The following is a 22,865-nucleotide window of genomic DNA, read 5'->3' as shown; positions in this document are numbered from 1 at the left end:
TGTTTTATGCATGTGTCGGTGGCAGCCGTGACTGAAGGCGTTATGTTTTCAGATGTCCGTACGTCCATTCTCATCTCAGGAACACCGAGAGGGAATTTCTTAGAATTTGGCACAAACGTCCACCTGGACTCCAGATTCACTGTGACCACACATTTTTCCAGACTTTTAATGGCATACCATTATTGATGACTATTTATGCAACATACTATATTATGACTATTTATTACTTTTCATGACAAACTATACTTTAACTTTTTTTACTTTGTTTGACCTATATACTACACAGACTTTTTTATGACTTTTTGTACAACATACTATAATGTATTATGCTAAACTATACTATGACTTTGTCATATGTTCTACCACTATGTTAGTACAAACTTTTTATGACATACTATATGGCCCAATCCCAATGTCCCCCCTTACGGACTCACGGACTTTGAGGCGCGCTCCCGTGAAGTCCGTGAGGGTTTAGGGATGTCCCACTGTCAAATCCATAAGTGTTTGAGGGCTCTCTGGCAGATATTGTGAGCCCTTTATGAACCCTTTCCGTAAGTCAGCATAGGATGCTGACTTAGCCTAAGGGAATTACCCACAAATCATTGCAATGTGACGTTAAACACGGGGTAACCAGTGGACGCATGGAGACATTAAAAAAAGGTAAACAAAGAGGACGGCTCACGTGTGTTCAGCCTGTCTTATTAAATTTACACAGAAACATTAAGGGTTAAAGATGGAACAACAAATAAACTTGAAATCAGAGGATATGATCACAATTATACATCTTACTTTTTGTCGTTTTCATGGTAACGTGATATGTTCCAGCAAAGTGCTGTCCCATTCATATTTACACCATTTCGAGCCCTCACAGTCTCTCACACTCAACCACTTACCAGGTGACGTCAGTAAGTCCTTGAGGGTTAGGGTTTGAGGCTTTAGGGGGGACATTGGGACTTTTTAATGAAGTTTTTTGACACTCTACAAAGACTTTTCATGACGTGCATGGCATACTGTACTACTATTTTATAAAACATGTTTTAATGCTATACAATACTATGGCTTTTTTTTGCATTTTTTTATGAGATACTATGCTACGACATTTTTATGGCATAGAAAACTCTGAAATTCAAATACAATGACTTTTTTATGGTATTTGTTGTGGCATACTATGTGACATTTTATGGCATACTATAAAAGTACTTTTTATATTTTATTTTATATTACAAACTGTCCTATAGTTTTTTTTAACATACTATACTAATCCTTTTTATGCTTTTTGACATACTACAGTACACTATGACTTTTTTTTTTACATACATAATTCATTTCTATGTATTTTTAGACATACTATACTATGACTTTTTATGAATGAATATCCTATGACTTTTCAACATACAAAACTATTACTTTATGACTTTTTTCAACATAATATACTATGACTGACTTTTTTCGACATACTTTTATGACTTTTTTCAACATGAAATACAATGTTTTCAACATACTATAGTATGACTGTATGACATTTTTTCAACATACTTTTATGACTTGTTCAACATTCAAAACAATTGTTTTTGACATACTAAACTATGACTTTTTATAACATTGGTTCGACATACTATCTTTTGAATTTTTTTTGACTTTCGACATGTTATACTATAACTTTTGTTTTTTTTAGATACTATACTATGACTTTGTATGATTTATTTTGACATATTTCGATTTTTTTAGACAAAATATATTTTGACTTTTTATTACCTATTTCGACATACTGCTAGGCTTTTGTTTGTAGATTTTAGTTCAGCCTTTAACACCCTACAGCCTCATGTTCTCCTGAAAACACTGCAGCTGATGAATGTCAACCCCTTCACTATTAAGTGGTACCACTCATTCTTCACCAACCGTACTCAGCAGGTCAGGGTGAACAGGACCTTGTCTGAACCCTTGACCATCAGTACTGGCGCCCCCCAGGGGTGCATCAGTTCACCAGTCCTGTTCATCCTGTACACTAATGAATGCACATGCAGCACTGCTAACAATTGCATGATAAAGTTTTCTGATGATACAGCCATCCTGGGTCTCATGTCTGTATTCAGCTGTATCTGATGTGTCAAACACGAGATTCAGAACTTTGTCCAGTGGTGCGACAAACACTTCCTCATCCTCAACGTCAAAAAAACAGAGGAGATGGTATTCGACCCCAAATACATTGGAGACCACTCACCAGTGGTTATCCATGACCAAAATATAGCACAGGTTGACTCTTACAGATACCTGGGCATACACATTGACAACAAACTGACATGGAGTGTTCAGGTAGAAAATGACTGCACGAGGGTCCAACAGCTGCTACACTTCCTTCGTAGGCTGAGGGTCTTTGGTGTCAACCACAAAGTGTTGCTCCTCTTCTACAACGCCATAGTTGAGAGCATCCTGCGGTTTGGCATCTCAGCCTGGTTTGGTAACCTCAGTGTACAGCTGAAAGCCCAGATCACCCGGCTAACACAAAGCGCCATGAAAATCATGGGAGTCAGACAGCATCCCACACTCCAGGCTGTCTTTGATGAAACTATCATCAGACAGGCCCAGAAGATTATTTCAGACCCCACCCATGTCCTCCACCCTGAATACCAGCTTCTTCCCTCAGGCAGACACTTCAGAGTCCCCAAGTGCAAGAACTCCTTTGTCCCCCTGTCCATCAAACCCTAAATGGCAAGCCAGCCAGAGCCTAAGCCCTGCAATACAGAGTTTGATTTATTTTTATTATTTTAACAATACACTACAGGTGTGCTGTATGATGGGCAGTGTGACATGTATTTGTTGGCTGGTGGGTAGCAGTCTGTCCATGTAATGTATGTATGCAATATGTTATTTTGTATTGTTTTAACAGCAGACACCGTATGTATGTTTCCAAGACAAATTTCCTTCGGGACAATAAAGTCTATCTTATCTTATACTCTACTATGACTTTTCATGACATGCTATATTTTAACTTTTATTATTTTTCGACATACTATATTTTCACTTTATTAGTTTTCGATATACTAAAGTATTACTTAAGACTTTTGACATACTATACCTTATATGACACATTTTCAACGTACTATATTATTACTTTTTTTGATATACTAAACTTTGAATTTTTTTAAGACATACTGAATATTGACTTTTTATGACTTTTTTATGATAAACTATATTCTTTTTTTCCACCACTATAGTATGACTTTTACATTCCAACTTTTTTCGGCATATTATATTATTACTTTTTATCATATTTTTTCATGGCAAACTATACTATGACATTTTTAAACGTTTTTTTAATGACATTTCTTTGGTATACACTACTATTACCTTTCATAACATTTTCAAGGCATACTAAACTATGACGTTTTTATGGTATTTTTTCATGGCCTGCTATACTATAACTTTTTATGACAATACTTATGGTATTCTTTCCTATCATTTTTGTAATGGTATTTTGTCATAGCATATATTTTTTAATGCAAAATTATTCTATGACCTTTCAGAACATTTTTAATGGAATAATATACTATGACTTTTAATAACATTGTATGGCATATTATACTGTGACATCTTTATGGCAAGCAATGCTATCACTTTATGGTATTTTTTATGGCATACTAAGCTATAACTATTTCATATTTTTTGATGGCCTGCTATACTATAACTTTTTATGACATTAAGAAATGTCATATTTCCTTTTATATGACCTTTTAAGGCAGGCTATACTATAACTTTTTTATATTTTTTATGGCATACTAGACAATGAGGCAAACAAAACTACGACTTTTTATGACATAAATACTATGACTGCTGTATGGAGTTTTTCATGGCATATTATATTAGGACTTTTTATGGTATTTATTGATGGTAAACTATGCTATGATATTTTAAAAAAAAATGTATTGCTAGGACTTTTTTAATGTCATACAATCAGTGTGTGAAATAGCCTTTGGCAATCGAGGAGTATCTTGTCAACCAACAGTTGACATCCCGAGGTTGTCAATTTTTCATCAAACCCATATTTTTTGTTCCATCTTTTTAGGTGTTTAATGCTTTCCTCATTTTTCATCTTCATGTATTTTGGTTCACCCTTTAGGGTCTCATCTTTATCGCTTTTGCTCATTTTTTAACCCATCTTTTTATTTTAGTTTTGTTATTTTTATTTTTATTTAAAAAGAAGATGGAGCTCTTTTTGTTATGAGTACAAATAGTTACCGATAGTTGCAAAATAAAATCTCTTTTGTTCACTAATTGGGTTTTAGGCTTCCCAGAAACCAAGGTTTGCGAAACCTAATAAACTTTTAAATTCCCAGAATTTCCGGTGTTTATCAAACCTATTGATAGCTTTTTAGATTGTCAGTCTCAGGTGTACATTACTCCCTTTTTGATAGCTTTGTGATCATAGGTGTACATCACTCCCAATTTAGCTTTTTAGATTTAATTTAGTAAATCTTAAAGATCCAATTATTCAATTCAATAGCTCAAACTACTTCTTTTAAGATTGTAAGTCTTAAGAATGCTAGTTTGGTTTTACCTGTAATGATTCTTCTACCGGCTCGGTTCACAAAAAGGATCTCGTCACTCCGTCTCCTCTACAGCAGAATCCTGGCCTCCAAATGCCAAGTACTCTCGTGTGAGAATAGGGCGGAGGGCTTTGCAGGAGCCCTAAACTCCCCCGTGCGCGGTTTTCAGGTTCGACAGCTGGAGATAAGAAGGAGATATTGAGATCCGGCTCGAAAGGACCAAGTTATGTTAGAGAAATTCACACAAAGCCGATGTAAAAGTAATAATCACAGGACATTTATTCTTGCAAGAAGGAAACAGGGTTGTACACATACAAGTCAATGTGTCAAGACTGCTCAGAGTTTCAACTCCAAGCCACTAGGTTATATAGTCGTAAACATACGTTCACACAAGTCACAAGATGGTCCATAACAGGCTCCCTTCACATGAGATAACAAACAGGCTTTACATCAACACAGGGAAGAGAAGCGCATTGTATCTTAGACACTCTGTTCTCACATTAAGGTCACTCTTGGAGACAAAGGAGAACATGACTGACGTTTAGCTCTAGGGCAGAAGCTAAACTTATATATCCCCCACGGCCTGTTAACTGCGATCATCTGCCCTTCCTTAAGTGTCTTAAGTGTCAACGAAAGTTCAACCAGTCAACCACATATGGCAGGGGCTCATGTGCAGGCCATCTCTTCGATATCAAAATAGGAGAAAGATAATTAGACTTTAAATTTTCCTCCAACAATTTTAGAGACCCCCTTAATGTTTTCTCAAGTGTCAATCAAGGGGAGAAAGGGCCTAACGGTGACACTAAACATAGTTGTAAAATTATTTCTTACCTGAAAGGTTGCTACTGCAGTAGCTTGAAGGGAAACTGGACAGCTGCACAATTAAGAAATGTGTATTTTAATTCATCATACAATAGGCTAACGTTACATACGTGGCATTATGTGCACTGTCATGTCAATATGTTTAGAAACAAGTAATGGTTTCAAAGTGCTTAGTGCGCTATCTTCTTCCTCCCTTCGATAACATTTTATCGTCCGGTTTCATGTTTTTAATATTATAATATTTGTTGTTAATATTTCTTTAGATTCTACATCAGTTTTAATTTGTGTGGGTTTCACCGGAAGCACCAGTATGCCGTGTCAACCTAACTTGACACCAGTGACAAAGTGTGTTCACTGTCCTCTAGCGGTCAAAAGGATGAGCTACAACTGGACACTTCACAGGCATTAACACAGACAGTACTGATTGTCACACTCAGTTAATTCGTAGTTCTATGGAAACCGCCACCTACTGTAAAAAATACTTAAGAGTATTTGTACTGATGTCCACTCATGACAACCGTTAACTCTACCAACATCAAGGCCAGAAAGGGCGACTACTTTTGCTAAAAAGACTACGTTGGACAGCGTTGTAGTTACATGTTGTGGCCGCTGGACGGAAGCAATTAACTGTCAAGTGTTCCGAGAGTCAAAACAGAATCAATAGCAGACTGCAAACACTTCCGGTACGCACTATCAAAATAAAGATTGTAAAGACAGTTGTAGTTGCGTAATGTAGCCACCAGAGAGCAGTAGTGAAAGATACGGTGTTCCGACAGTCAAGTTAGCGTCAATAACGTACTACAAATATTTCCGGTAAGTACTTTCAAAACAAAACTTCAAGAGTACAGGTTGCACATAGTTCACATTATCGAACGATGGGGTCATCAATCATCTCCGTTCAATGTTTTAATATAGTTTTATTTCGCCACGCTAACTGGCGTTTACAAACAGTCGTAAGTCAACGCCTCATGCGCCTCCATGTGTTCCTAAACGCGGTCCAGCGGGGCAACTGTAACACCAGTGAGCGTCCGTTTACACTGGTGAAAAGTCAATAAAGTTGTTGGGGTTTTTTTTATACTTTGAACATCTCCTTTGGGTAAATGTGATGGGCATTAATAAAATGTTTTAACTTCTCAGCCAAGTAACCAATAGTTGAACCTTACAGTACCATTTAGTCAGATGGTGTTCATACAGAACAAGAAAAGAGCTCCACAGAAAAAAAATGTCTGTACAATCTGAATTTATTTTTTAAGGAGACTGCACACAAAAAAATCTAGCATTATCACAAGATCAGACATATTAACTGTAGATTGCTTTAAACTTAGAATAATTCCCCATTAATGCCAAACACAGACACACTGGCAGGCCCTCGCACAACCAAGAGGGCGTTTACAGCTTTCATCTGCCAAAAGCTGCCGCTCAGGGACACTTTACCTATACTCATCAGGGTAAAATACACACTCAATATGAGCTCTTTAAATGTCTCTTCTATTATTCTTTGTACATTTCTTCCAACTATTTCAACAAAGCTCCAGAGGAAAAAAGAACAGTCAGATGATCCATTTCTTTCCACTCATCTGACCACTAACGTCAGATTGTCATAAATGCAGGACATGCCAGTCACAGCACTGTTCTCCATCACTCTGCCATTTAAGAGAAGTGGATTCCTGCAGAGTTGAATGCATGAAGCAGCCTGAGGATGAAAAAAAACACTCGCAATTAAAACTGGTAAAAAAAGATATTTATTTTAGTAGATTATTTGGAAAAAAGGGTTTAAAATAAATAAGTAGTAGATGTTCAACTTACACCATGAAGTCATCGATGTCCATGGACCGGGCTCTCTTCACACTGAATTCAACCTCCTCCAGAACGCTCTCAATCTTCTTGGTGATGCTGAAGTCTGCTGGCACTTCCTGTCAAGATAGAGCACAAGTCTTCAGATTCAAACTTGGTGAGGAGCAATCTTAAAAGTCTCAAAGAGTCTGCACTCGAGAGTCTGACACGACCAAAAGAACTACAGTATGACTCACCACATTGTTTACAGAGCAGTGAATTCTGTAGTTCTTTTCCAGCAGCTGTTCTACTGCAGTGGACCTGGAAATTATAAACCCAACATGATCGTCTGTTTTTATTCCATCCCCACACAGAACAGACTTGGATTAGTGTGGCAGTGTGTGCAGCAAGCAGCTACTCACTTGAAAGCTGCATTGAGGGTTTTGTTTTTCCTTACAAAGGCTATTCTGACCAGGCCATCCCACTCCTTTTCAGGAGAAAAGAAAACACAGCGTTAAATATCTACAACGTACCTCCTGTTTTAACTTTTGCATTTGAACAACTATTAACAGAGTCAAACCTCACCTGGAAGTTAACTGGAGGAGGAGGATTCTTCGGTTCTATCCGGACAACACTTGACTCCACTTTTGGAGGAGGCCTGAAATTATTCTTCCCCACCTGATGGAGGGGAAAACATCAACACTGAGACACAGTGGCTGCAACAGCTGGAAAATCACTGTCATGATGTTTCTGTTTTCTAGAGAGTTAGAACCTTAGACAAACATAAGATGCACACTGACCTTCATGAGATGGTCGACACGAGCCAGTAGTTGAGTGTTGATGGACAGTCGGCAGTACAGCTTGTCTCCAGGTGGGGCGACAAGTCGCATGGCAAACTCTCTCTGGAACATCAACACGGCACACCTGAGCAAAAAGTAAAACACAAAAGAGTTGATAAATACCTAACGTGGACGTACAAAGAACACAGTTAACACTCTCAGCGAGCGCCCGGTTTATTCTCACCTGAAGAAAGGTCGATGCAGCAGGAGCTTGAAGACAAACGGCGAAGAAATCTGCCAAATTAAGAAAAGTCAAGTTTGAGATAAACGTATTGAACGACACTGAACCAACTGTGTGCCGTGTGGAGGAAACGTGTTTACCTGGTACGGTAAATTAGCCACACACACGTCAAAGAAAGGCAGATCTGCCTTTAGTACATCTCCAACTAATATTTGAAGTTTGGTCTGCATGGGTCTGTTGGAAAACACAAGGTCCTTTGATTAGATTGTGTATTCACTTTGTATTTAATTGCAGATATTTTGAGTGCTACTGTCTCCACTCACGTGCACTGTACTCTTTTCTGAAGTTCAGCCACTAATCTGCAGTCCAACTCACAAGCCACCACCTGCCGAAATAGCAATTTCTGTTACGACTGAACAGTGACAACCAACGATTTTATCACTGCGGCTGTAACACAGATCACAACAGAAGAGGTGAATGACAAATGTCAGCTGGACAAAATTGTTGAAAAGGTCAGTTAGAAGCACGTTCAACTTTCTAAGAATTTGAATACATTTGACTGTATATAAAGCTAATAAGCAGATTATTTAAGGGGAACATTGTGAATACTGATCAAGCAACATGCAAACTGCAGCTTTAGAGAAAAAAAGAGATTGTTAAGACATTATCTGATGACCTTTGATACGTTCACATGTTTAAGATGAGCTCTCACCTTCTTGGCTTTTTCTAACAACTTCACCGTCATGTTACCAGTACCGGGTCCCACCTCCAGGACCACGTCTGTCGGCCTCAGGGCAGCCTGAAAACATAACCACAGCCATGGTTTAGGAACAACATAATGGTCATCTGAGTACAGTTGCTGACAGGATGCTCCTGCAGGTGTGTCACAGATGATCTGTTCATTGACATCTCAGTATCAGAGTGAACTGGTCCAGCATACCTTCTCAATGATCCCATTGACAACCAATGGGTTCTTCAGGATGTGCTGACCGATGCCAGTGTTGAACATGATCCCTGCAACAGATGGGATTGTGGCACTTTGAGCTGAGTTTGTGTGACGTTAACGAGTAAAGCAGTTCATGGTAAAATAACTCTAAGTCTCTCAATGTTTTGTCCCAGGAGTCAACATCTGTGTAGAGAGTGAATCCTGGAACGAGAACAGTTGTTTTTGTATATTGTTTCATGGTAATACTGTTCAAGTGAATTAATAGCATTAATATTTTAAAAAAAAACATGGTTTGGTATCTATATAGAGCTGATATTTAATCTACAATTCAGGATCAAACTAATACCCATAACCCGGCACTTGGTTGGCAATATGTTTGACATTAACTGATTATTTGGTGGACACTATGTATGCCGAAATAACCACCATAAACTCAACAATTCAGGAGTAACCTTAAACAATATGGTGCATGTGAGGGTGAGTCGATCCTGGTTAAATGTTTTTTCTATTCAGTTTGGCGTTAGTCTCACAGAATTTACGAATAAACGTTAAACTGACGTAAATACATGTTTAACGTTAACACAGGAGATTGACGTGACAACCAGTTAGGATTAGTGTTGGTCTTTGACACAAAACTGCTCGATGTGTGTAACGTTGGCAGCGACATGTTGACCAACTCTAAAGCCCGTTTTCTTAATGAGCTGAGTGAGATGTTTGCTATCATGCTAACGCTAACTTCTTCTTCGTGGACATCTACCTTGGTTTTTGACCTCTTGGTGCTGCCTGCTTTTCTTCTCCGCCCTGACTTTAGGCATTTTGACTTGATTTTTATTCCAGCTGAAGATTCAGAAATCCAAATTTGTCTGTCCGCAGTAAACACGTGCAGTCTTCCGTTTTTCTTCTTCACTGACAGGATGTGCAGTAGATTTAGAATCTCTCCTGCTTCCTGTTTCGCCCTCTAGTGGCAGCTTGACGTCATCTACATAGCTTTTTTTTAATTGATCATATTACAGTACTGGTTTTAGCAGTTTTATTGATGATTTATTTGACAATATAATACAGACACATAAACAGTAAATTGATTCCTTCTCTAGTCAGAAATGGGAATTTCCTCCAGCGTCATTGCAATGTCTCGTAGTTTGGGATCATCGAGCCAGTTGACTTTACAGGCCAGGAGGATGCCCTGAAGATAAAAACTGACATTAATACACTACCTGTAAATGTCACTGTAGGCACCAACCACTTCCAGACATTGTACTGACAGACATTCTATTTCATTTTAATATAATTCCTGTACATTTTATTTACCCTGAGGACGTTCTGTGTCATGACAGTCATCTTTTTGTATTTCTCCAGGTTGGCCTGGCCCTTCTCCAGCACAGCTTTGTACTTCTCTGTATCTGGGTTCCCCGTCTTAGACATCAACTCATCCATCTCTTTCATTTTCTCATGCGTAAGGCGCTTCATCTCTACACACACACACACACACACACACACACACACACACACACACACACACACACACACACACACACACACACACACACACAAATGTCAGCAAACTGGACCGTGGAAAAACTAAATCAACATCTAATTGTACTTTTCCGTGATAAACCACATAACCTACCGAGCCTCTTCTTCTGTATTTCTGTGATTTCATCTTGAAAATCTCTTGACTCCTGTTAACAAAAGGGAATCCGGATCAGAATTAATTATCTCAATTTCACAGAACACTATTGATGTATAAAAACGTACATTGAGGTCAATCTTTATTTAGATGATAAAGATAAGTAAGTTTGCCTCTGTTGAGTTTACTTGAGTGTATTGTCTTATTCAGTTTCTTGTCCCAGGAAATTCTGTTGACCGTCTAGCATCAAAACTTTAAGGCCATTGCTCTACTCCCAGAATATATCCTAAATTGTCTTAAATAATAAGGTCATAAAGAGGGGCATAACAGCATAAACAGAGTGACACTTCTTCTTCTGATGTCAAAGCACAGTTATAAAACTATTTAATATTTACAATTGTTTTAAACATGGTAATGTAATTGCAGACAAATATATATATATATATATATATATATATATATATACACAATGGATAATGAGGCTGCATACTTGCTGAAGTTGTTTTATTTGTGAACAAAGAGCCATGCAGCGATCATTCACAGCTTTCAGGGAACTAAGAAAAACATAAATGTATGACCCAATTATCAAAATAATCAAAAATATATGTTTGTCAGTTGTGTCAATATGCTGTGAATTGACTTACACGGCCTCTGAATCATTCTGTTTCAGTTTTTCTCCAATAGCGTGCCACATCTGCATTCTGAAAGACACCCGTTAAATCAATGATTGGTCAAAGTTTAGTTATTATACTTCTATATACATTTTATTGTGGAAAAATCACTCATAAAAAAGGATAAGTCATCGGTTTACCTGTGCAGTGTCAATGTGCTGTTAAAATGAATTGTCTTGACTCTTTCCAGCTCACTAACATAATCTGACCTGCAACATTTATAAAAAATATATAAGTTAACAGTACACAACTTTAAATTGACTCTAAACTTACAGTTGGTCAAAATTCTAAATCAACATCAATAAAATAATTATGAATACTCACAATTCTCTCTCAGCTTCAGATGTGCTGCAGGATCTCTTACTTTTTCCTGTAACAGGAAACAATATTAATGCTTAATTAATTATTTGTGCACTTACTGACAATTCAATATGATGTAAAAATTATAGTTATATACCTGCTTGTAGCTGTACTGCCATCTCAAAGCACTGGTTGGACATCTGTTGTTTTATTCTGAAAACAGTCATTTGCACAATTTAAAATAAGATTCTGATCATTGTCTTATGACAACATGCTGTCACGGGTGTTTAAGTGGATGGAGCGTTTAAACACTTGTGTAAGGGTGTGATTCATCAATAATAGATAGAGAACCTCAGCATGTCAGCAGGCGGGGCATCTTTCTGTCCGGTGGAGCCGTCAGGAGCAGAACCATAATTCAGAGCCACAGCCTCCACTGTGTGGTCGAGGTTCCCCACGTCGTCAGATGGGTCCATCACAACACAGTGGCGGTGTCTGTCGGGACAAATCAGCTCAGACATTTCAGATCACCTGGGTTGATCCAAGGAGCTTCACCATTTTAGTATTGTTGACCTGAAAGAATGAATTACTACTCATGTGCTGTGCTATGTAATAAGATAATATCCAAGCAACAACATGAAAGCAAAGTTTGAAACAATGAAAAAACAACCACACAAAGTGTAAACAGTCAGAAACTAATGAACTAGTTTATAAGAAGGGCAACGGTGAGTGACTCACTGCATTTAAAATAAGTTAAGTTTATGTATTAAAAAAATACTAGCCTGCAAAGTAGGTGGTAACTATAACTGTCAAACATGTATCACTTAAGTAAAACGTACATTATTTGCTCGTGATGGAGTGTAAGTATGAAATAAAAGAAAAAATAAATACTCAAGTAATAACAACACAATTACCTCGTAAAACGTGTTACCTCAGTTAATACACAGTCCACCTCCAATAATCCAGAGTAAACAAACATGTAACACTACAAATGCAGGTATCAAAGTCAACGTCCCTTTGTAAACACATTCATAGACAACGTAACTTGGACTAACGTTATATTGAGGGGTTCTGGGTGTTAACGCTGTGACGTTACGCTGTATTAACGAACGGGAAGGGTTGAGATATCTTACCTTATCTGATTGAGGTTAACGTTGTAAGTAAATCTAAATTGAATTAAGACAGCAGTACTAATGCTATTCTCCCAGTCCTACCGACTAACGTTAACGTTATTCAGAGAGTACCTCCTCCTCTCTGACGTTACACTTGCTAGTTACCGTTACCGTTACATTACGTTACGTTGGATTACAACTTTAACAATAACTTCACAAATGGTTTAAGCAGCTGTCACATACGAAGCATTGTTGACCAAAAGACACTAACGTCACACTTATCAATCGTATCACAGTTAACGCAACTCGTTCACTGGTTTTGTTTACATCCGATTTCAGATCGAGATCCCGCCAGGAAGTGACGTCAGATTTCAGTCCCAGTATATTATAGCAGCGCCTCTTGGAGGCGAGATGTTTGTTGATGTGGAAAAATAAAATGGAGGATTTAATTAGATAATTATTACTTAACCTACGTGTATAACGAGATAAAGTTAAACTATTTAAGATTAACAAAGTCCAAAGGTAGATTAACTAGTTATTTATTATACAGAGCAATGGCCAAACCTTCTGTTAAATATTACACATTTTGATCTTTACAAACTGGATATGGTATTCTGAATGGATTAAAACATATGTATGACATGCTCAGTGATTGAAAAGTATTCATACGTTTATAACTATTAATACTACTAATATAATAATATGAATATGGGAATAAATAATAATAATAATTTTATACGATCCGCAGTGGCGTGAATGCTGCTCGTTGCTGCAGCAGCTCTCTGCAGCGCTGGGTTAACGGGTTTAACATGGCTTCCTCAGTCTCGCGAGATATTCAGTGAGCGAGACCAGAGACCATTTATATCAGTCCGCGCCACCGTGTCACTGAAGACTGTACCGAGACTTTGTCGACGATGGAGAGCCAGAAGAAAAGGGTGTGAGTCGCAGTTTTGGCCCAGACCTGTCTGACGTATGCATTATTAACGTTGTCACCTACGTGTTTTAGAATGCTTAGAATCCTTAGAGCAGTTAATTAATCAATCCATACGTCGTTGACTGCCTCCAAGTTAACAAGGAAGTCTGACATGCCAGTTCTGAATGTGTGTGTGTGTGTGTTCTTTTCCAATCTACTAGACCTGTTATTTAAACATAAATAAGGATAGCCTCGTGCACAGTGTTTAATAATAGACTCGCGAAGATGGGCTTTGTTAGCTATGAATATGTGTCAGACTTATATTTGATTAAGGCTAAACTGATTGGAGTAAAACCAGGAAACAAAAACTAATTTCAATTGGGCAAAGTGCACCTGGCATGACCCAGAGGTATGTCATAACCGAGTTATTGATCACTTGATCACAGTGTATAACATCTGTGTGTGTGTGTGTGTGTGTGTGTGTGTGTGTGTGTGTGTGTGTGTGTGTGTGTGTGCATTCAGGGTATCTTGGAGCGACTGAATGCTGGTGAGGTGGTTGTAGGTGATGGAGGTTATGTGTTGCAGCTAGAGCGACGTGGCTATGTGAAGGCTGGACACTGGACCCCTGAGGCAGCTGTTGAACATCCTGAAGCAGGTAGGCTGCATTTATACACATTTATTGACATGACATGAGTGGACTCGCGTTTATTTGCATACAGTTTTTTCCATAAAAGCCCCTTTTTCTATGTCTGTCTGTCAGTGCGGCAGCTGCACAGGGAGTTCCTGAGAGCAGGAGCCAATGTGCTTCAGACATTCACCTTCTACTGCAGTGAGGATAAACTGGAGATCAGCGGCAATGTCACCAACATTACTGTCAGTGGGAAGAAAACAACTATCAGACAGAATCTAATCTAACAACTTTATCCTGTTTGCCCTGTACCTAATTATTCTCACATCAGTCTGTTGGTCCACTCTGCTCTTGTCTGATCCAGGGGGCTCAGATCAATGAGGCAGCTTGTGACCTGGCCAGGGAGGTAGCCAATGAAGGTGATGCATTGGTCGCTGGGTGTGTGTCCAAGACTCCCTGTTATGTGAAGAGCCACAGTGAGACTGAAGTCAAGGCCATCTTTAAGAAACAGATGGACGATTTCCTCAAGAAGGACATTGATTTCTTTATAGTGGAGGTATGAGCCGCACTAAGAGGAATAACTGTACGACAGTTGGTAATGTGCTTAAGATCAGTGTTTATCACTCCTGCAGTTTGTTGATCATGTGGAAGAGGCAGTGTGGGCAGTGGAGGTGCTGAAGACCGGCGGTAAACCAGTGGGTGCAACGCTGTGCATCTCCCCTCAAGGAGACATGCAAGGAGTCCCACCTGGAGAGTGTGCTGTCAGACTGGTCAAAGCCGGTAAACTGGCCCTCTGGGATGTGCTACTTCAAGTTGGCAATAATGAAATCATGTTTTTGGTGTACTATCTGAATATGTTTTTTGTGTAAGTGTTCATGTGCAGGAGCTGACATTGTTGGAATAAATTGCCATTTGGATCCTCTGACGTGTGTTCGTACCGTGAAGTTGATGAAAGCAGGATTAGAGAACGCGGGTCTCAAAGCTCATCTCATGATCCAGCCACTGGGCTTTCACACACCGGAGTGCAACTTCGGTGGATACACCAGCCTACCTGAGTACCCCTTCGGTCAGTATTTGAATAATACATTTGTGCAGAATAAAGAAAAGACATTATGTCATAGTATCGATAACTACATTATCCATATAGTTATGACCACTGATTAATGTTCATATTGGTCACCTACTGACATTTATTTTGCATGGATCATAGTTGTAATTCATTATATTTTTTGTATTACATCACAATCACTGTTATAATGCATTGTAATGTGATTACAAATTACTCAAAGTGGTCATTAGTAAAGTGAACATTAGTTTTACGTTTGTTGGTCTTAGATAGATTTAATGATTATGTTTTTCACTTGACTTAATGTAAACAATGACGATTTAGATTAACTTTAATTAAAGACTTCCCGTGGCATTCTGTGGTGCACCTCGGTGATCTCAGTCTGCGGCTTAAGGTGCTCTGAAATTACTTCAGTCTAGCATTCAGGGGATGAAAAGCATTGTCCAGAATACTGAGTACTTCCCTCAGCATCCTCTCTGACACCTCCACCACAGACTCCAATTCCACTCCCAGGACAGAACCAGCACTGTTTCCTGAGGGGCCCCGTACTGCTCACTATTTTGTCAGAAACATTGCTCCACAGCCTCACAAACCTTGGCCGACCTGTAAGGTAGTTGCTGATCCAGGCCACTCATGGAGTCGCCACATTTATGTCCAGCTTAGTCCTGAGCAGGGCTGGTCTTACGGTGTTTAAAGCACTGGATAGATCAATGAACAGGACTCTCACAGTGTTGCCTGCCTCTTCCATGTGAGTATAAGCTCTGTGCAGCAGAAAGATGATGGTGTCTTCCACTCCAATGTGGGGCTGGTAGGCGAACTGCAGAGGGTCCAGAGATGGCTCCAGTAAAGAATGGTGGCGCTTCAGGACCAGCCTCTCCAGTGACTTCATGACATGTGAAGTCAAAGCCACTGGTCTGTAGTCACTGAGGGTGTTTGGTTGCTTTTTCCTGGAGACAGGACCCATGTATGATGTCTTCCACAGGACAGGGATGACCATAAGACTAAGGCTCAGGTTGAAGATGTGCTTAAAAGACACTGCACAGCTGAGCAGCACATCCTTTGAGCACTTAACGGGTATTTTATAAACTGTATTTTTGTATTTTTAGCTATAAGCTGTATAAGTGTAGAGCTCATGTGTTGGTACTTTTTTTTAACTCCCCATAGCAGTTTGATGAGAGCATCAATATAAAAAAAGGCTCAGATTTAAATATTTTATTCTCCTCTCAGCATTGGAGACCAGAGCAATGACCCGCTGGGACATCCATCAATACGCCAGAGAGGCTTACAATGCTGGAATTCGCTACATTGGTGGCTGCTGTGGATTTGAGCCCTACCATATCAGAGCTATTGCAGAAGAGGTGACTGCAGAGACAGGATTCCTCCCACCAGCTTCAGACAAGCACGGACTCTGGGGAGCTGCCCTGGAGATGCACACTAAACCCTGGGTCAGAGCCAGGTAAGAACAGAATCACAGCTGCTACATTCAAATTATCTGCATAAAGCTATTTTTTTAACAAAAGACTGAAAACAGTATTATGTATTGTACACGCGATGGCATAGTGACAGTTGTTACAAAGGAGGCGAAAAAACAAGGGAAAAATAAATTGCATGTTCTGGATTTGCACAAGTGCTGGTTTACAACCAACTAATCTACCAATGTTTGTTTTAGGGCTCGTCGAGAGTACTGGGAAAACCTTCTGCCTGCTTCTGGACGTCCCAAATGCCCTTCCATGGCCACAGCAGCTGATGATTATGAAAAACAGCTGGAATCTAACAAACCAACATAATCTCTTATATTCTCGATATCTGATCAGATGATCCACTTTTTATATCAAGAATAAAGGATCTGATCTAACAGCCATTTGTTTACACAGAGATTTGATTAGCTTTGTACTGATTCAAAACTCAATAGCCACCTTTCATAACTTGGGCTCAGTCATTAGTGAATCAACTTTCTTTTTTCTGTAGCTGTACACACTATCCCATAACCTGATAGATTTTACTTTTTTACTGGTTAATAAGGATATTAGTTGTAAAAAAAACTCCATAGAGTTATCATAGTTGTTGATTGATTGTTTTAATCTGCTGTGAAATATTTCCTCAAAATAAAAACAAAAATAAATTTGTCTTGTTTTTCTAACAATCCTTTTTTGAGAAAAAGCCTTTCATATAAATAAAAGTTTAAGCAATTGTCTATTATCTCTTAGTTTTATTCACTGTTTTTTTATATTATTTTTATGGATTCCTGCCATTTATATGCAACAGTAACCTCTCCTTTGAGAGAAACTACTTTTCATTGATTAACATATTCTTTATGCATGTATCCTGATTTAATTAAGTGTCTGACAAATTATACATATCTTGGTCAGTTTCAACGTCTCTTTAACTTCCTGAGTAGATGTACTGCCTCCACTCCCCTTTTCGCTGTGGGACCAGGTGTACAGAGCGCTCTGAGCCCACTCGTGTCAGTCACTGTTGTTTCTAGCAGTTGGGAGCTTTGATCTCAGTTGCTTTTAAAGTTTTGTAAGCTTGTCGGACCCGAATATTGTCTACAATGGAGAGCAAGAGGAGGGTGAGTGAACGAAACGAAAAGTTATCTCGCGATTTTACAGACGGGTAATTTATCCAATATTATGTAAACTTCACTGACACCGGGGTTTTACAGACCCAGGTAGGTAGGTCTATTCCTGTAGGTTGTGAACATGGACGTAATTGTCCAAATGACCGTAGCAAATTGTAACCGTTAGTCCAAAGAGCGATTTAATGCAACATATTAACATAAAGTGGGTTTTTTTTATGCACAGATGTTTATCACACTGTTTATACAGTTTTGTCATTCGGCTTCTATTCAGATATTTTTAGAAATTGGGTTGCTATGAATAAATGCCTGGACATTTTTAGGAAGGGAGATAGGCGGAGCATACTGTAACGTATTACCTATTCACACTCTGAATATCATTTCAAGGGCTTGTATGCAGTAAGGAATTATTTAGTTTATTAGTTGGCCTATAAATCAGTATACATTGTACATCTGAATGTCTAAAATAATTATTTTTAGTATTTTAACCAAATTTGCCAACAAAGAGAGACTCAAACCATTTCCAAAAGATCTGGCAACCTATTTTATTTAAAATGAGCAGAACTCCTTACGGAAAGCCTGTTGAGGCAAGTCTAACCTGAGTTACTTGTCGCTCAAGTGAGCTCAGCATTTCAGTTTTAGCCCTGGGCAGATATTTTTATAGGTTTGCGCATGCATGCTTTTCATGTGTACAGTAACTATGTGTGTGTGTGTGTGTGTGTGTGTGTGTGTGTGTGTGTGTGTGTGTGTGTGTGTGTGTGTGTGTGTGTGTGCATTCAGGGTATCTTGGAGCGACTAAATGCTGGTGAGGTGGTTGTAGGTGATGGAGGTTATGTGATGCAGCTAGAGCGACGTGGCTATGTGAAGGCTGGACACTGGACCCCTGAGGCAGCTGTTGAACATCCTGAAGCAGGTATAAACCGCTCATGGCTGGATGAACCCAGGGGCAACAATCGGCCCCACTTGCACTCTGAATGTTTAATCTGTCACCTCCAAGTTTCCATTAAACATTACACAACAGACTTGTCACCTACATTGTGTCTACACAGAGACCAATCGGTGTTCTTGCAGTAATAGGTTAGGCCCCAAGCTTCCGGTTGGTCAGTTAGTTCATGGTAATTTGACTTAACCTTCTTTTAGGAATATGCACCCTGTAATCCCAATATAAACTAAAACAATAACTTGTTTTGACAGCAGCCTCTCTACAAGAGGTAAAATCAGAATTTGTGCAGAATCTCTTTGAGTTTTTGCACAGAAGCCACTCCTCTGTCTCTCTCTGTCTGTCTGTCAGTGCGCCAGCTGCACAGGGAGTTCCTGAGAGCAGGAGCCAATGTGCTTCAGACATTCACCTTCTACTGCAGTGAGGATAAACTGGAGATCAGTGGCAATGTCACCAACATTACCGTCAGTACAAAACCTTTCTAATCAAACAACAACATTGTTCTGTTTACATTACCCAAATATCAGTCTGTTGGTCCACTCTGCTCTTGTCTGATCCAGGGGGCTCAGATCAATGAGGCAGCTTGTGACCTGGCCAGGGAGGTAGCCAATGAAGGTGATGCATTGGTTGCTGGGGGTGTGTCTCAGACTCCCTGTTATGTGAAGAGCCACAATGAGACTGAAGTCAAGGCCATCTTTAAGAAACAGATTGACGATTTCCTCAAGAAGGACATTGATTTCTTTATGGCAGAGGTATGACTAGCAAGAGGAATAATTGTATAGTTATTTACAAGGGGAATAACTGTGTACAATCGATTGTAATGTGCTGAAAGTATTTTTGATCTCAACAATTAATCAAATGATTGTAATAATAATGATCACGAAACAATGGCTGGGCAACTCTATGTATAATCTGTTCTGATACCTCTGATAAACCCATGTGCTACCTGCCAAGTCATCAGTGACAAAAAAGTCAGCAACTAGCTGGTAAAGAAGGTCGAGCATGTATGTAGCTAAAGAAGCAGATATATCTTTCCCATGGGTTGGTAGAGACTAGACCCTAAACCAAAGTCAATAGTGAGGGTGGTTTTGTTCTTAGCATACTATGGTAAAACAAATCAATTAATTGATAAATTAAATTTTCAGTGGTTTTATTTTTTACTGCTTCTTTTTTTAAGCCAAGCTTTATTGATTGCATTTCTCTGAAGTACTTTGAGCATGTGGAAGAGGCAGTGTGGGCAGTGGAGGTGCTGAAGACCGGCGGTAAACCAGTGGGTGCAACGCTGTGCATCTCCCCTCAAGGAGACATGCAAGGAGTCCCACCTGGAGAGTGTGCTGTCAGACTGGTCAAAGCTGGTAAACTGGCCCTCTGGGATGTGCTACTTCAAGTCTGACTTTGTGTTTCAGCTCCACAATTTAAATATGTTTTATTTGTTCATGTGCAGGAGCTGACATTGTTGGAATAAATTGTCACTTGGATCCTCTAACATGCATTCGTACCGTGAAGTTGATGAAAGCAGGATTAGAGAAAGCTGGTCTCAAAGCTCATCTCATGATCCAGCCACTGGGCTTTCACACACCTGAGTGCAACCACACTGGATATGTCTCCCTACCTGAGTTCCCCTTCGGTCAGCATTTTCTTTTGTGTAGGGAAAAAGAGATATAAGTGGGAAAATTGTTATTGTTGATCAGAAAGCAAATTTCCTATTGTATATTTATTGTAAGTATAAACATGCAAGCTGTATAAGTGTAGAGCTGTTTTGCTGCCACCCTATATATGCAGTTTGAAGAAAGAATCAATATTTTAAAAAAAGCTCATATTTTATTCTCCTCTCAGCATTGGAGACCAGAGCAATGACCCGCTGGGACATCCATCAATACGCCAGAGAGGCTTACAATGCTGGAATTCGCTACATTGGTGGCTGCTGTGGATTTGAGCCCTACCATATCAGAGCTATTGCAGAAGAGATGGCTGCAGAGACAGGATTCCTTCCACCAGCTTCAGACAAGCACGGACTCTGGGGAGCTGCCCTGGAGATGCACACTAAACCCTGGGTCAGAGCCAGGTAAGACTGAACACAACAGTTGCTGCTTTTTTAGTTAGATTGGGATTTGTTTTTACAAAAGACAACAACCAGTAGTAAGAGGTGACATTTACACAAACAATTATATAACAGAGAACAGGATAACTGGGGAAAGTGTTTGTTTCTGTTCTGCACAACTGTTGATTCACAACTGATCTCCCAAAATTTGTCTTAGGTCTCGTCGGGAATACTGGGAAAAGCTTTTACCTGCTTCTGGACGTCCCAAATGCCCTTCCATGGCCACACCAGCTGATGAATAATAAGGAATAAAATATATTTTACCACAAGTCAATATTCTGTATAGTAAAAAATAGGACTATGCTGTATTCCTTATGACTGGCTAGATAAAAAAAACTGTGAACTATCACTGAAATTAATACATTTTACATAAAAACAAAGCTTGTATTTTTACCAATCATTGCATTTAATATTTGTAAAACATCCTCACAAGCTTATCATATTTGTTGATGGACTGCTGAAATGTGCTGCTAGATTTTTCATGTTAATTAAAAAAAAAGATCTGTAATATTTCTAACAATGTTGATTTGTTTTACAGGACGGAGTCTCTTCTCTCTCACTCTGTGCCTCACATGTGGCTCATTTCATACAATACTCATTACCAGCCTGTAACTTATATAACACTGAATCAAGTCATGTTATGACACACTTGCCTGACCGTTACCCTGATTCAGCCATCGTACTAATAAAAATTGTTCATTTACCACTGCGTCCTTACCCTCAAGTTCACCGAGATTAGAATAATTTGGATAGCTGAATTCAGTCCAAAGGTCGTGGTTGTCCTTTGGGTTGAGTTTGTGAACTTGTTTGTCTGTTTGACACCTGGTGGAAGGATGGAGCATGGCCCAAGGAAGAACCCATTACATTTTTGAAGCATATTGCCCTTCTAGGTTATTCATTCACTGGTACTTGTACTGTTTTATTCAAATACATATACAGTACGTAGGAAGCTTTACTGATGTATTTCAATTATTCTACATTTGTTGCGGAGTATTCATACTCAAAATGGATTTAAATAGTGAATTTATGGTTAGGTACTAACATGTGTAAGCCACACAGCCTCAAAAGCTTGAGGTTTAATCGAGATTTAAACTTGGAATGCTGGATTCAAAGTCTAGGGCTCTAATACACCATAAAACCAAGACCATATCAAAGTCACTTTAACTTTCAAGATGTGGAGTCATATGCTCTTCATTTGGCTTTTAAAAGTTGCCAAATGAGATGAATTATATGCTAAATAGAAAAAACGTGTAGTCTAATTATGAATTAGACACTGTGAACCATCAAATCCTCCTCTCCACCCTTGAGGGGATGGGCGTCTCAGGCTCTGCACTCTCCCTGTTTGCATCCTACCTGACGGGTCGATCCTACCAGGTGACCTGGAGGGGGGCCGTGTCGGAACCACGCATGCTGACTACGGGGGTTCCGCAAGGTTCAGTCCTGGGCCCCCTTCTCTTCTCGCTCTACACAACATCTCTGGGTTCTGTTATTCGCTCGCATGACTACTCCTACCATTGTTATACCGATGACACCCAGCTGGTCTTGTCATTTCCCCCCGGTGACACCCAAGTGGAGACGCGCATCGCTGAGTGTTTGGCTGACATCTCGAAGTGGATGACGACACACCACCTCAAGCTCAACCTAGACAAAACCAAGCTACTGTTCTTCCCGGGGAAGGGTTGCCCGCACCGGGACCTGTCCATCACCATTGATGATACCGTGGTGACACCAACTCGGAGTGCGAGGAACCTGGGTGTGACCCTGGATGACCAACTGTCATTCTCAGCAAACATTTCATCCGTTACACGCTCCTGCAGATTCCTGCTC

The 22,865-nt window shown here is 39.4% G+C and overlaps 4 protein-coding genes across 6 annotated transcripts; 2 read left to right on the top strand and 2 right to left on the bottom strand.

Moving 5' to 3' along the window:
• Positions 1 to 6,589: 6,589 nt before the first annotated feature.
• On the bottom strand, positions 6,590 to 10,000 carry dimt1l (DIM1 dimethyladenosine transferase 1-like (S. cerevisiae)). Its single transcript, XM_068703306.1, has 12 exons — positions 9,863 to 10,000; positions 9,100 to 9,173; positions 8,872 to 8,958; positions 8,483 to 8,544; positions 8,300 to 8,393; positions 8,163 to 8,212; positions 7,940 to 8,063; positions 7,725 to 7,817; positions 7,562 to 7,626; positions 7,397 to 7,460; positions 7,173 to 7,279; positions 6,590 to 7,059 (listed from the first exon to the last, which is right to left on the bottom strand). The coding sequence occupies exons 1-12, from the start codon at positions 9,918 to 9,920 to the stop codon at positions 7,017 to 7,019; spliced, it is 921 nt and encodes a 306-aa protein (XP_068559407.1). The 5' UTR covers positions 9,921 to 10,000; the 3' UTR covers positions 6,590 to 7,016.
• A 121-nt stretch (positions 10,001 to 10,121) lies between these two features.
• Positions 10,122 to 13,176, bottom strand: cenph (centromere protein H). Of its 3 annotated transcripts, none has more exons than XM_068703636.1 (10): positions 12,834 to 13,176; positions 12,055 to 12,273; positions 11,861 to 11,916; positions 11,728 to 11,773; positions 11,544 to 11,612; positions 11,377 to 11,433; positions 11,223 to 11,286; positions 10,733 to 10,784; positions 10,414 to 10,574; positions 10,122 to 10,288 (listed from the first exon to the last, which is right to left on the bottom strand). In XM_068703636.1, exons 2-10 carry the CDS (start codon positions 12,219 to 12,221, stop codon positions 10,196 to 10,198), a joined length of 765 nt encoding a protein of 254 aa, XP_068559737.1. In that variant the 5' UTR covers positions 12,222 to 12,273; positions 12,834 to 13,176; the 3' UTR covers positions 10,122 to 10,195. The 3 variants fall into 3 exon arrangements, with proteins under 3 accessions (XP_068559737.1, XP_068559738.1, XP_068559736.1); XM_068703637.1 differs by having other exon boundaries at positions 12,055 to 12,195; XM_068703635.1 differs by lacking the exon at positions 12,834 to 13,176 and adding an exon at positions 12,615 to 12,807 and having other exon boundaries at positions 12,055 to 12,195.
• Positions 13,177 to 13,685: 509 nt separating this feature from the next.
• Positions 13,686 to 17,545, top strand: LOC137866973 (betaine--homocysteine S-methyltransferase 1-like). The gene is made up of 8 exons (XM_068703305.1): positions 13,686 to 13,747; positions 14,248 to 14,380; positions 14,486 to 14,598; positions 14,718 to 14,909; positions 14,986 to 15,133; positions 15,237 to 15,419; positions 16,647 to 16,875; positions 17,089 to 17,545. The coding sequence occupies exons 1-8, from the start codon at positions 13,727 to 13,729 to the stop codon at positions 17,204 to 17,206; spliced, it is 1,137 nt and encodes a 378-aa protein (XP_068559406.1). The 5' UTR covers positions 13,686 to 13,726; the 3' UTR covers positions 17,207 to 17,545.
• Positions 17,546 to 17,852: 307 nt separating this feature from the next.
• LOC137867003 (betaine--homocysteine S-methyltransferase 1-like) lies at positions 17,853 to 21,741 on the top strand. The gene is made up of 8 exons (XM_068703373.1): positions 17,853 to 17,991; positions 18,778 to 18,910; positions 19,289 to 19,401; positions 19,498 to 19,689; positions 20,145 to 20,292; positions 20,382 to 20,564; positions 20,774 to 21,002; positions 21,196 to 21,741. The coding sequence occupies exons 1-8, from the start codon at positions 17,974 to 17,976 to the stop codon at positions 21,278 to 21,280; spliced, it is 1,101 nt and encodes a 366-aa protein (XP_068559474.1). The 5' UTR covers positions 17,853 to 17,973; the 3' UTR covers positions 21,281 to 21,741.
• Positions 21,742 to 22,865: the final 1,124 nt, after the last annotated feature.

The sequence above is a fragment of the Cebidichthys violaceus genome, unplaced genomic scaffold (assembly GCF_023349555.1).
Source record: "Cebidichthys violaceus isolate CVI_PGR_0920_01 unplaced genomic scaffold, fCebVio1.0.p SCAF_9, whole genome shotgun sequence".
NCBI lineage: Eukaryota > Metazoa > Chordata > Actinopteri > Perciformes > Stichaeidae > Cebidichthys > Cebidichthys violaceus.
Note: the sequence above shows the minus strand (reverse complement) of the source record. Positions and strands in the feature narration are given on the sequence as shown.